The sequence below is a fragment of the Pristiophorus japonicus genome, chromosome 17 (genome assembly GCF_044704955.1).
Source record: "Pristiophorus japonicus isolate sPriJap1 chromosome 17, sPriJap1.hap1, whole genome shotgun sequence".
NCBI classification, from domain to species: Eukaryota; Metazoa; Chordata; class Chondrichthyes; family Pristiophoridae; genus Pristiophorus; species Pristiophorus japonicus.
In genome coordinates, this window is record NC_091993.1 from 114551665 (window position 1) to 114565586 (window position 13922).

Genomic DNA, 13922 nt, shown 5'->3' on the forward strand with positions numbered 1-13922 from the left:
TATGGAAAAGTGAATTTACGCAAGGAATCAGATGGCGAAGGAATATAATGTGCAGTATGTTTGGGAGCTAGAATTTCTTTAAATTACTGGCATCCGGAGCTTCAGTTGCTCCAGTGAAAGGAGATATCCCACACCAGCACAGGACAAAATTTCCCTACTTGGCAGAGTTACCTCATGCCCACCATACTCCACATACAACGTGTATATAGTTTCATTGTAGGCATTTCACTATCATTAATAGAGGATGCCGTGGCCAAGTGACTGGATAAGTACTTCCGTAGGTGAGGCTGCCCTACTGACTCATGAGTGACAAAGCTGCACAGATCTATGACCAGCCTCATTTTGGAATGATTTATCACATCATAGTGCGAGCTAAAACATTCGTAACTCCCTTGAAGCAGATCTTCAAATTTTTAAAAAAGCTAAAATTTCAGGCAGCTGTGGCAGCATATTGGCATTCCAACATGCCACACCACTGCAAGGCAAGGTGCAGGCTGGTGCCTAAATTCTGCATCCAGCGAGCACCTGATTTCAGCCAAGTTGTCAAGAGGAGGTACTTTGGTCCAACAGAAATAAAAATTTCAAAGCAACAAAATAGAAACAAGTAACTTGTGTGTCATTTAGTTACTAATCGATTTGCCACTTGGATTCGATGGCTGGTGAAGAATGGCTAAATCTCAGAACCAAGGAATATGTAGTGCACAGGAACACCAAGAAAGGTAGAAACGGGCTAATTGGTTGTGGAAGATTTTTTTTTAAATTTCAGACAACGGTTTTTTAAATGTGCTGGTGGAAAATGACTAATTTCCAATGGTATTTGGATACCAATGTCCGAAAGTGCAAACTTCATGGTGATATATTGCATTTTACTAGCGTAGCGTATTAGCAAGTACAACTGATCAGAGATGAAAATTCACAGAACAAAATTTTCTCCAATCCCTCTAAATACATGTTTCTAGATGTCCCCGGGCAAAAAAGAAGTCACAGGTTCTGATAGGTGCAACTAAAAAAATATAAAGTCCCAAAAGCTCTTGTGGAATTTCAAACTTCAATTCTTGTTCTGCGATCAGCCCCCAACCCAAATTAGGATTACATTTTGAGAGTAGGACCATATTGGACAAAGGACAGTATTCCAGTAAAAGAAGCTAAAAGGTTCGGTATATGATACGGATGAACCGTTCTTGGAAGAAACTGTAAAAATAACATTGAAAGAACTTTTATGATTTTACAGCATATTAAACAGAAGAAACTTCATCCAACTTTAACCATTTCACAAGTCAGCTACGAAACATTTACAATAATGAACAAATTGTTTTGTGCAGCAGGAGCAATACTAGTGAGATGGCTAAAGCCCAATTATTTTCTAATCATATATAAAACCTGAGAAAGCCTTTTGCAGAAGATAACGGCAGCATCCTAAAGCACATGGAAAGAGTGGTGAAGCATTTGCTAAACCATTTCTAGAACCAAGGCTCTTAAATAGGTGAATGTGTTTCTCTGGTCAAGGTATATTACAGGTCTTATATATGTTTTAAAGTGCATGGCTGTTATGGACACAGTATCTATTCAGATGGGCCTACTTAGGCAGCAGTTTAACTCCATAATTAACATTTCTAAAGCAAGTTAAAATGCCCAGCATTGTAAAAGATTCAATTATATGCATGTAGTCTCCATAGATGATCTGATTGTTGTAACAGTCTTAAAACAAACCAGAAAATCATAGCCAATTTGAGGAATACTACTATTACTCTTTCAGTTTGAGGATGCCAGGACTTTGAGGAATAACCATTTAAAAAATCAGCTTATGTAGGCCAACTACAGAGATACTTGCTTTAAATAATAAGTATTTTTTAAAAGCACGTTTGTAAATGTTTATTCAAAAGAAAAAGCATTTCTACAAGGTTCATTATGCCCAACCCATTCCTTTTGGGATTGATATACTGGGCATGTAAGTTTTACAAAATGATAAAAGATGCGGTCTTGCATTATGAAAATGTGATTCTTACGTTGAAATGAGAAGTCATGACTTTGTACAGCATTTACAATATTTCTTGGCATTCAGTGGAATGTGTCATTTTTTTTGGACAGTATTTATACAAATTGTTTCCTCTCCAAGCATTCAACCCTTTAAGGCCTACAGTGGTAATTCTAGAAAGGAAACGGAAGGATTTTTTGTGCCAATATTACCGCATATCAAACAGCCCACTGAAAATAACCGCAGGGAGAGGGGAGGAGAGAAAATGTTATGAACCATTGCACAACCCATTTTAAGAGTTGGGTGAATTACAAAAAGAGTTTGTGAATTATAAAAAAAAATGATTCAATGTCTGAAAAATTGATCAGTGCAACGCGTGCCAGTACCAAGGTCATTCCATCCTACACTACATGGTTTAGACAAGAAAACCTCAGCGTGTGTGTTTGGGTTGGGGTGGGGGGTGGGGGAGAGAAAGAGAAGAGATCCAGATATTCATTGCTGGACCTACCAGACTTTAGAATGGATGATCCAATACATTCTGATTCCAGTCACGAATTCAAAAGGATTTAGTAATTAGTGACAAGGCACCCATTTGTATTGCCATTGATTATGAACGCGAAGGTGCAATTATGCTCATCCTTCAATGACTGCTTCCCAGGTTTTCAGAGATAAAAATAATGCCCGCTACTTTGCTAATTAAAAAATAAAATGTTGTACTTGATAAAAGCCACAACAGGAGTCCAAGCCAAGTTTTATAAAGCACAATGTATTTCAACAGACTTCAGTTACAATCGATCGTTACCAGAACAAATCCTTATTTTGTTCTGTAAAAGGACATTGCATGGGACAATAAAAAGCCGATAAACTCGGTAGGTTAGCTGGGAAGATTGGTGTTTGAGAATCAGCTACACAAGTAAAATATTCAAAGCAAAAAACAGAAAATGCTGGAAATACTCAGGTCAGGCAGCATCTGTGGAGAGAGAATCAGAGTTAACGTTTCAGGTTAATGACCTTTCATCAGGCGTCATTTGACGAAAGGTCATCAACCTGAAATGTTAAACGTTTCTCTCTCTCTCTACAGATGCTTCTCGGCCTGCTGAGTATTTCTGGCATTTATTTCAGATTCCAGCCTCTGCAGTATTTTGCTTTTGTAAAATATTCAAAGGTAGCTCAGAAAATTAGTTATCTTCAAAGTCAACTCCATGGCGAGTGAAACAAGATTTATAATATGGAAACTAATGAGACATTAGTTTGATTTGAACTGTTGTAATTAAAACACTTAAGCCCCAATTTCAAACTGTAAAGCACTTTTAAAAAATATATTTGGCAATAAACAATTTAATTATGCCAAAACATTTTGGGGCAACAGTTAATACATTTAACTTAAAAATGGATACGGTAGCAAAGTGGACTAGTAATCCAAAGGCCTGGACTAAAACCACACAAATCTCACTATAGCAGTTTGAGAATTAAAATTCAGTTTAATTTTTTCTTATAAAAGTGTTACAGGGGGAAAAATAGAATGTATAAAAACCCAACTGGTTCATTAATGTCCTTTAGGGCAGGAAACCTGCTGTCCTTTTATGTGACTGGAAGGATGTTTCCAGTGGGGTTCCTCAGGGCTCAGTACTGGGTCCCTTGCTTTTTGTGGTATATATCAATGATGTAGATTTGAATATAGGGAGTATGATTAAGAAGTTTGCAGACGACACTAAAATTGGCTGTGGTGATAATGAATAGGAAAGTCATGGGCTGCAGGAGGATATCAATCCATTGGTCAGGTGGGCAGAGCGGTGACAAATGGAATTTAATTCAGAGAATTCTAAGGTGATGCACTTTGGGAGGGCTAATAGGAAGGTATACACATTAAGCGGTAGGCCACTTAATAGTATAGATGAAGAAAGGGACCTTGGAGTGCTTGTCCACAGATCCCTGAAAGTAGCAGGCCAGATGGATAAGGTGGTTAAGAAGGCAGACGGAATGCTTGCCTTTATTGGCCAAGGCATAGAATATAAGAGCATTATTATAGGAAGGACGTGATTGCACTAGAGAGGGTGCAGAGGAGATTTACTAGTATTGCTGCCTGGAATGGAGAATCTTAGTTATGAGGACAGATTGGATAGGCTGGGTTTGTTCTCATTGGAACAGAGGAAGTTAAGGGGAGACCTTATTGAGGTGTACAAAATATTGAGGGGCCGTGACATAGTGGATAGTAAGGACCTATTTCCATTGGTGGAAGGGTCTATTATGAGGGGGCATAGTTTTAAGGTGGTTGGTGGAAGTTTTAGAAGGGATTTGAGGGGGGACTTCTTTACGCAGAGGGTTGTGGGGATCTGGAACTCGCTGCCTGGAAGAGTGGTGGATGCAGAAACCCTCACCACATTTAAGAGATGGTTGGATGGGCACTTAATGTGCTGTAACCTGCAGGGTTACCTCGAGCTGGTAATTGGGATTGGACTGGATGACCTTTTGTTGGCCGGTGCAGATATAATGGTAAGTACTGCAGGGAATAGAATACGGTAAGGGTGATCCCCTGGACTAGGTGTGATCACCTGGATGGATCGGAGAGGAATTTTCCTAGATTCTTTGCTCCCTACATTGGCCTGAGTTTTTAAATCTGGTTTTTGCCTCTCCCAGGAGATCACATAGCTCCGGTTGGGGTGGAGCGTAGAATGTTTCAGTACAAGGGGTGTCGCAATTGTGTGAGGCGGACCGGTTGGGCTGGGTGCTCTTTGCCTTTCCGTCATCGTTCATAGGTTTATATGTAATCTTCAGGGCTGCTGACCAAGGGTTTTGCGGCTCTGTCAGCTGGCGTGGACACGATGGGTCAAAATGGCCTCCTTCTGCGCTGTAAATTTCTATGTTTGTGTGTGTCTCGCTCTCCAACATGGCTTAGAAAGCCACTCATTCATATCACCATCACCTTCAAGGGCAACTAAGGATAGCCAATACCAGCCTTGCCAGCAACACCCACATCCCAAGAATGAATTTTTTAAAAAAGGTAAATTTCAGCAGAGGATAAACAGACTATCGACAATGTCATAAATTACATTAGTTCTGCATTTATCCATCAAAACCAAATACATTTTTTGGGGAAAATTCTGCTCATTAGCGCATACGCAAAATTAAATGTGACATGTTGAATATATAGTTTTATTCCATTTCTCAACAGGCAATCCTGGATTGTGTCTGTGATCTTGGATTAGGTCCACACAGAACCCCCAATGAAGCCTCTTGAAATACAGTGCACTTTTCTAGGTAACATAATTTATAAGACACACTTGTATATTATTGCACTGAGCCATCTCTTGATCCCGTTAACATTCACACAGTGTCGAAATGAAATTTAATTTAAAGCCAAGAGAACAATGGCTTATTTTGATTATGCAGTAACCAAATCAGAAAAAAGACTTTAACCGGGCTTGCATCCATCACACAGTCTGTCCTTTCACAAAGAAATCTGGATCACCACCACAGTTTTAAAACTGAGAAAGCAATTAATAAAGGGGAAAATAATGAATTGGGAGGTGTGAATACTGGTTCTTAAACAAATGTTTTTGATTACCATAGCACAGTACAGGATGGTGGAATACTTACCATTCATATATAATGTGGTAGTGCAAATCTGCAGAGGGCAATAGAGCTCTACACAAATACGTGGCCAGAACTTACAATTTGGTACCTCTGTAAACTCAAATACTTACAAATTCTACACCCGTGGCCCAATATTTATACTTATACGGCTAGATAACTAAAATGTGCATTCCTGAGACAACCAGGTTGAAAAAGAAACACATTGATCAGTCATTTCTAACTTTATTTTGGTGGTTGGGGGAAGCAGCCTACTTACCCTTTTTGTTTTTCTTCTCTTCCTCCTCACTACCTGCTCCTAATAATGTGAAAATGATACCAGTCTGAGAGTTCAAACCTACTGCTGTTACAAGGATCCGTCCAGAGCCTTCCATTACGTGGGTACCTAAAGAGACAGAGAGGCGAAAGGTTACATCGTCCACTAAAGATAATTGAAGTTGGTTGGCCTAATGACAATTCTTAAAGACACTAGTAGCTAAATTAGCAGTGTGCTTGAGCCCTAATCATTGGCATTTTTACACTTCATTTTCCCTCTTGGGTAGTTTTACTATTCTCAAATAGGCTGGGGAAGAGGAATGAAACCCAGGGAGTTTCCCAGATGGCTTAAGTACACATCCTTGTGCAGTTTCCCAAGAAGCGAGACCATGGATAGCTGAACACTACCCCAGGCTGGGTTTTAAAGGGTTTTTTTATTGCAGAGGACAGACATGCAAGTAGGGCAATAAGAGTAAAGGATTGAGGAGAACGATGTAAAGAGAGATTCCAATAATAGTTCCAAATAAATCATGGTTACAACAATTTTTGAAAACTCGTACAATTTAATTAACCTTTTACTTTGAAAATAATTAGCATCATTGAATAAATTTTTTTTTTGTTTGCATGTAATATGAAACACCGTTATAGTGCATTTCTTCGTCAATGTTGAGTTAGCCAATCTCAACCAGGTCCATCATGGGATGTTGTAAATGGTTGTAACGTCTCTGTGCTAGGCAGGGGAACAGAGTGGTTGGGGTGGGGAATGGGTTTAAGAATGAACAAAAGAAAGCAATTCAGCTGTATTCTCTACTCCTGATCACCATCCAGTTATCTCTGCCAGATTGTATGTGCAAATGCTGGTGAAGAACAAGTGAAGTGATGGCCCAATGGTCAAATACATTGGTAGCACTTAGTCCAGGCTCAGAGATGAGGAGTGGCCAGTATGGAGAGTTACACGAGGGCTGCCAGAACTCCCGGAAAAGCACTTCATCAAAAGTCACTGCCCTTGGGATAGGATTGGATTGTGGGAGATAAATTTTTTTTAAAAATAATTACAGTAACAGCTTTTGCCATACTTGGAGGTTTCTTTATAAATGCCACTAGCTGTAGGCTGCTGATAAGGCATAAACTGATATGATCTGTACTAGCATAACTCAACTCAATGTGCAGCAAAGAGAGAAATAAGAAATGCAAGTGGGCCTTCAGAGGTGCAAAATCTCTCAGAAGAAAGCAGTGCAATCCTTCAGTCTAACACAGGAAGCTAAAACTTAGCAACCGGAGCAAAGAAAATGAATATATTAAACACACACTATATTCCTTTGAACTCCCATCTGTTAGGGAGTTAAGTTACTGACAAAAGGATCTGGAATGTGATTGAGGGAGCAACAGAAGTAACACACCAAACAGATTCCGTCAGACCGATTAAAAATGCACACATGGTGGGTATTTTAACTCTCCCTGATGTAACTAAGGATCAAGACAGCAATTAAAATGGAGTAGATCCATTTACACCGACTCCCCATACGAATGGTGGAGCAAGGTCCTGCCGGAATCTGCTGGGAGCCTCATTAATAAATGCAATGTGTGGTCCTATTGGGATCCAATGTCATTTTAACCCTCAGTGAAGTGCCCACCCCGGCTGTCTCACCAGGTAAAGCAGTCAAGAAGCCAGCAAGTCCCGACTAAGGCAAGTTTTTAAAAAAAAAAACCTTACTGGGTGCTGGAGCGCTCCTCCAAGCCGCACAAGGAAAGTCTGGGCCTCTGCTACACCAGGCTCCCACCCTCCCCAGTCACAAGATCCTCCCAACATCCCCAATCTGGGTTCATCCAGCAGTCGGCAGTCTTCATTCCCTCTCCCTTCCCCGCACCATCATCGGATGTGCAGCTGACTTGCAGCATTTAAAGTTTAAAATCTGCTGGGCATCCCAAGACTCCTCCTACTGGCTTCTCACCAGGAGTTAAAATTAGCCTCAAGAGCTGCAAACCAGCTTAACACACCCATTTGAGTCTCAAGAGGAATCTACTATACTTGTAATCTATGCCATGATTGTCCATAAAGAAGTCTGTAAATGCAACAGTGTCTTGAGATTACCAGAGAGTAACATGGGGTCCTTCACCAGTGATTTCTTCACATGGTCTGACTCTCCTGTTAAAGAACTTTCATCTATTTTTAAGTCATTGCCTTGGATGAGGACACCATCAGCTGGCAGAAGGTCACCTGTGGAAGCACAAACATTAAGTTTATATCAGAGTGAGCTGACGAAAGCTGGAACAGAAGCGAATCTCGAGCAAGAATATTGTGACTACAAATCCCTGCATGTGGTCTCACCGACAGGGCAGGAACATGCTTGAATGCAGACAATGCATACACACACCAACAGGTGTACTGCTCCCCAAAGTTTTAGTCCCCGTTCCAATATAATCTTTCCTTCTACTCCAGAACAAAGACACAATGGGAGACATTTTAACCTGTGGGATTGGTGCAGAACAGGCGATATGGGATTGGCCACCCGTTACACACCCCGACCGATTTTCATCTTCATTGAAGTCAACGATACTGCAATTCAGGCGAGATATATAACACGCGGGCAATCCGAAATCACCCATTTTACTCTATCGCCAAAAGTTACAATGACCCCAAGGTGTTACAGCAGTTCATTTTGGAATCCCAGCAGAATTTGGGAAGTTCTCTTGTAAGAAACGATTTCAATCCGTGACATTCACTCACTGAAAATCTGTTTAATTTAACTGAATTAAATTAAAAAAGGCACATGCTCATTAAAATTAATAAATGTGGCTTCAGACAATACAAATCCTTGTATTTCTTGGTTTTAAGGAGGGAGAGTATGGTATTAAAATTATGAACCACACACACCACGCATTTGGTTCCTCCCAAATGGAGCCCTCCATGCATTCTATATTCAGTTTAAATGACCTACTTGCAAATTTTACCAGCCAATGGACTGATCAAGAAGTATCCCTTAGCAAAGTAGAATTTCTTTGGTACTTAACCAGTTCTGTTTACCAATGGTTTGGTAAATAGCTGCATTAGTTACCATGCATTCAGCAATAAGAGTCACGGTGCTGGCTGTGCACAGGATTAACACTCACGGGCGACAGGAGGGCAATGACGATCAAGCAGCTCACTGCTCATGAGGACAGAACCTTTCACTGCAAACAGACTTTTCCCACTGCTGAAGGTTGCAACAGCAATTATGCAGGCTGATCAGGTAGCTGAGTTATACACCAACAGCCACTTTGTATATTTACAATTAAAATATAAATTTCTCCACCCACTTATCTTTTCCCTGGCATTGACAGATTCCATATTTTCCTCCAGCCCATCAGCCTCATTAGCATATTGCTCACTGCAATGATTCGATTCCAGAAACAATATTCCCAAACAAGTTGGTGCTTCTATCGTCTGTCTTTGGAGAAAGTTCCAAATACAAGAAGCCAGATTGTGTCTCTTTGGTAAACTGACATCTTTGGCATGCATATAGCTTTCAATATTTCTGCCTCAGCACCATCATTTGCTTCAGTCAAATCGGTCTACTTTGATATCTCCTTGCCAGACAGGGTTTACTCTGGTCATTTTATATGGAATGCAATATTTATTGGAGTAAGAATGCAAGAAATAGGAGCAGGAGTAGGCTATTTGGTCCCTCGAGCCTGCTCAGCCATTCAATATCATGGCTGATCTTATCTTGGCCTCAACTCCACTTCCCTGTCCGCTCTCCCTAACCCTTCAGTCCCTTATCATTCAAAAATCTGTCTATCTCCACCTTAAATATATTCAATGACCCAGCCTCCACAGCTCTCTGGGGTAGAGAATTCCAAAGATTCACGACCCTCTGAAGAAATTCCTCCTCATCTCGGTTTTAAATGGGCGACCCCTTATTCTGAAAATATGTTCCCTAGTTCTAGATTCCCCCATGAGGGGAGACATCCTCTCAGCATCTATCCTGTCAAGCCCTCTCAGAATCTTGTGTTTCAGTAAGATTACCTCTCATTCTTCTAAACTCCAATGAGTATAGGCCCAAACTGCTCAACCTTTCTTCATAAGACAACTCCTTCCTCCCGAGAGAGATTGCAAGATTGTATTCAGAGCTTCTGCTATTTCCACATGCCAGGATTGCACACAGTGGATATAATTTAGGTACTATACATAATCAGAGGAATTAAGCAAGGAGGTTATGCTTGAACTGTATAAAACATTAGTTCGGCCACAGCTAGAGTACTGCATGCAGTTCTGATCACCACATTACAGGAAAGATGTGATTGCACTGGAGGGTACAGAGGAGATTTAGGAGGATGTTGCCAGGACTGGAGAATTTTAGCTACAAGGAAAGATTGGATAGGCTGGGGTTGTTTTCTTTGGATCAGAGGCGGCTGAGGGAAAACCTAATTTATATAAAATTAGGGAGAGGCCTAGATAGAGTGGCTAAGAACATATTTCTCTTGGTAGAGGGGTCAATAACCAGGGGGCATAGATTTAAAGTAATTGGTAGAACAATTAGAGGGGCGTTGAGAACTTGGCTGCCAGACACGATGGGCCGAATGGCCTCCTTGCTGTACTGCAAATTTCTATGATTTTATGAGTTGGGTTAATGCAAAAAAGAAATTCATACAAGACCTAAATACCCACTTGCACACAGAGGCCAAGCAAAAAACTTTCATATCCTCTCTTGAATGCAGATAAGATTCCTCCTGCAGCGCATACAATTTCAAGCGTTGAAAGGCTTTCACTTACCACTCCAACCTAGCAAAATGATGAACCACGCTGTGGGGACTCTTTAAATTCTGACATCGCATCATTCAATGCTGAGTGCTGTAACAAGCTGGCCAAGTGTAACATTTTAGCACCTCTCCTCTGGCTTACGACTCACCATATTTAATCTGCGCAATGTCTCCTGTAACAATTTCTGCCACTGGAATCTGGATAACCTGACCCTTGCGGATGACCGTGAACTTCTGCTCCTGCTCAATGCGACTCTGAAGACCGCGGAATTGCTTCTCTTTACTCCAGTCGTTGAATGCCGTCACCAGCACCACACAAATGACAGAGAGGAGAATAGCAGCGCCTTCAATCCAGCCAGTATCCCCTTCATCATCATCCCCAGCTGTAGCTTCCCCACATACTGCAAGAAAGGTAGAGGACATTAGAGATGAATAGACCAGACTGAACATAGTACCTTACAATTAAGATCCACTTTGATGAATAATAGTTAGCAAAAGTATATTTTAGCTGGTATCATTGCCATGCATTTCCAATTGGGAGAAATAAAAATATATATATTGTTCTCAAAATGTATTACTCAAGAGTAGCCGCATCTAGCCCCTAAATAAGTGAGTTACCATCAACCTCGAACTGAGCTACTTTAATCAGAAACAAGAATCAGCTCAAAACAATTTGATGCATAACTGGTTACTGGTCCATAGAATTGAGATTACAACTTTCTCCTCGAACTAATTTCTCACAGCTCCCGTTGAACCTGTAATACATTAAAAGGGGACGGAGTACCCAAGGGGAATACTTTCAGTATAAAATTATTCCTGCTCCTTAATGTTTAAAAAAAAAATTAGACGACCTTGGAGCGGAGCTCAATTGAAATCCAGTCATGTTCCTCCTTGTGTAGGCCAACGATTCTGGTCTCCTCTTGCACGGAGCTGGCCTGATGAGCACGTGTCCCAGAGTGGCAAAATTAATTTACTTACAAGTCAGTGCGAGAATGCCAAACCAGAAGTCTGGATATGGAGGGGGAAAAAAAACAACTTTCCCCAGATCAAACGCCAACCCCTCCTTCCCTTCACCTTTTAAAAAGTACACTGGCCTTTGCTGCTCCTATGTATCTGATATCTCCTATAATTACACCATTACTGGGGGTCTGGGAGCAGTTAGCTGCACACCCACCCCTAATCAACACAGGCTTGAAAAATAATCATTTTTATGCCCCAAAAATTCCTTCTCTGTGGATATCATGAGGCTATGGATTTATACATTAAATACGTAAAAGCTGGAAAAGACATTTAACAAGAGATGTCCCGGATACTTACATTCGCTGTCCCCTCCAGGAGGACGGTAAAAGGAAAGGCCCAAAGATATAATGGCTGCAATTTCTAGTATAATTAAAGTTACATCTTGCAGTGCTTCCCATACTAACTGCAGAAACGTTTTTGCCTTTTTGGGTGGTATAAAGTTCTGACCAAACACTTGTTTCCGTTTATCGAGATCAGCCGGGTTGCCAGACAAACCTAAGGAAAGAAAGGAGAAAATAACCATTACCAAAAAGGTACAAGGTCAGTGCAACGAGGTTCAAGCCTTAATATACAATGTTCATTACCAGTAATGCTCATTCATTTCCATTAAATGGGTGCCAATGGTTTGGATTTCAAGACTAGATACACACATTTTGCCTCTGGGTTTAATGTGATGTCCACCTCTTAAAATCACTGACACTCTGAAGCTGGTAATGAAATGTTGTTAAAGATTAAGTGCATTCTTTACAATCATCCGATGTACAGTTATGTAAAGCGTAGAACCCCAACATAGCTTTGTGGAGTGGTAAAATATGGACTGTGTCCTTCCACTTTCCACACAGCAAGTTTTAGACCAGCATGTATTCTTGGGGAAGAGCAGAACAGGAGCCAATTACTTTCATCACAGGGGAGAGAAGTAAAGTCACTCAAGCCAATCAAGCTCCTAAAACTTCTAGCAGAAACCGACCACTGAATCTAAACCATCATGGGTTTCCTGTGTTGTCAGCACTCTGCCGTGTAAATGTTCCAACACATTCAATATAGAAATAGACCATACAGCCTCTCGAGCCTGTTCCTCCATTCAATATATCCTTTACCCATCTTTGATCCATATTCCTTGTACCCACCGCCCCCCTACCCCAAAAAATATTTATCAGTATCGAAAATTTAAATTGTCCCAGCACCCACTGTCTTTTGGGGAAGGGAGGTTCGAGATTTGCACTACCCTTTGAGAGAAAGTGCATCCCAATTTCACCCCTGAATGGCCTAGCTCTAATTTAAAAATTGCTTGGATTCTCTGAGAAAATAATTTCTCTGTACCCTATCAAATCCTTTTGAATATGTCAACTTTCTATACTTAATACAAGCAAAGTTGATGCAACCTGGCCCAATTTAAGCCTATAGCTGTTATTCTGGTGAACTTGCATGTACCCTTCTTTGTGCCTTCTTTTCCATCATTCTCCACCAGATTCTCAGCCCAAAAATGCACAGGAATCTGGTAAAAAAGTGTTTATTTTGGCCTTGTTTGCATGGAGTTTCTGTGATTAAAAAAAATGTTTGGTTTTCCAAGAATTTGGCCCCACCTCCCTCCCCAAAATCTCAATACATTTCTGCTTATGAAGTTACTCATTTTGTGATGTGCATTCTGGAACGAATGCAGAAATTTCATTCAGTTAATACTTGTTGATTTGGTGGAGTGGTTTATGATGCTGGACTAATTGTCTTCCGTTTGGGAGGCGAGGGGGGAAAGAGAGAGAAATTGAAATTAAAAAATTGGAGAGTCTTGCTTCTTGATATTGTTAAGTTAGTTTCACTCTGCCTCTTTCTCCTAAATATTTATATCCATTTATGACAATTCAGAAAGTGCCTATGATCTTCTCTAACTGTGCCCAGAAACAAAAAACCTGATTGTACACCCACACAACAGAAAATCTGCCTTCCTGAATCAATGGTGCTTTTACCTGCTTTACATTTCACAGGTCTCGAGAGTACACGGGTCTTAAACTGGGCAATTGAAGCGGCTTTGAAATCAGTGGCAAGCTGGTTGAGACCAGCTCCTGATGTACAGGTTTTATGGAGCAGTGGCCAGCCCAAAGTAGACTAAAGTGGGCAGCTCAAAACAATTGGTCTTATCAAAAAAAAAACAGCAACGGCTTTGCCAGACACTAGCTTTAGATCCCAAAAATAAGCTTGCTGGATTCGCCAACAGGTTCCGCCAGACCAATGATTCAGAGGCAGAGGACACAAGCACACCCCTAAACCAACTATAAAAAGCAGTTAGAGTTTCACATTAACATTTCAACACAGTTAAAGCACCAAGAATAGTTTTGTTTATCCAGTA

The 13922-nt window shown here is 40.7% G+C and overlaps 1 protein-coding gene across 3 annotated transcripts in view; it reads right to left on the minus strand.

Annotated features, from left to right (window-relative positions):
* LOC139227951 (plasma membrane calcium-transporting ATPase 1-like) overlaps positions 1–13922 on the minus strand; it is a 262677-nt gene that overhangs the window by 84245 nt on the left and 164510 nt on the right. For all 3 annotated transcript variants that reach the window (XM_070859112.1, XM_070859111.1, XM_070859113.1), the window contains exons 3-6: positions 11879–12076; positions 10711–10962; positions 7914–8039; positions 5826–5951 (exon numbers count right to left, since the gene is read on the minus strand). In XM_070859112.1, the coding sequence (XP_070715213.1) occupies positions 5826–5951; positions 7914–8039; positions 10711–10962; positions 11879–12076 (702 nt within the window). The remainder of the gene's footprint in view (positions 1–5825; positions 5952–7913; positions 8040–10710; positions 10963–11878; positions 12077–13922) is intronic.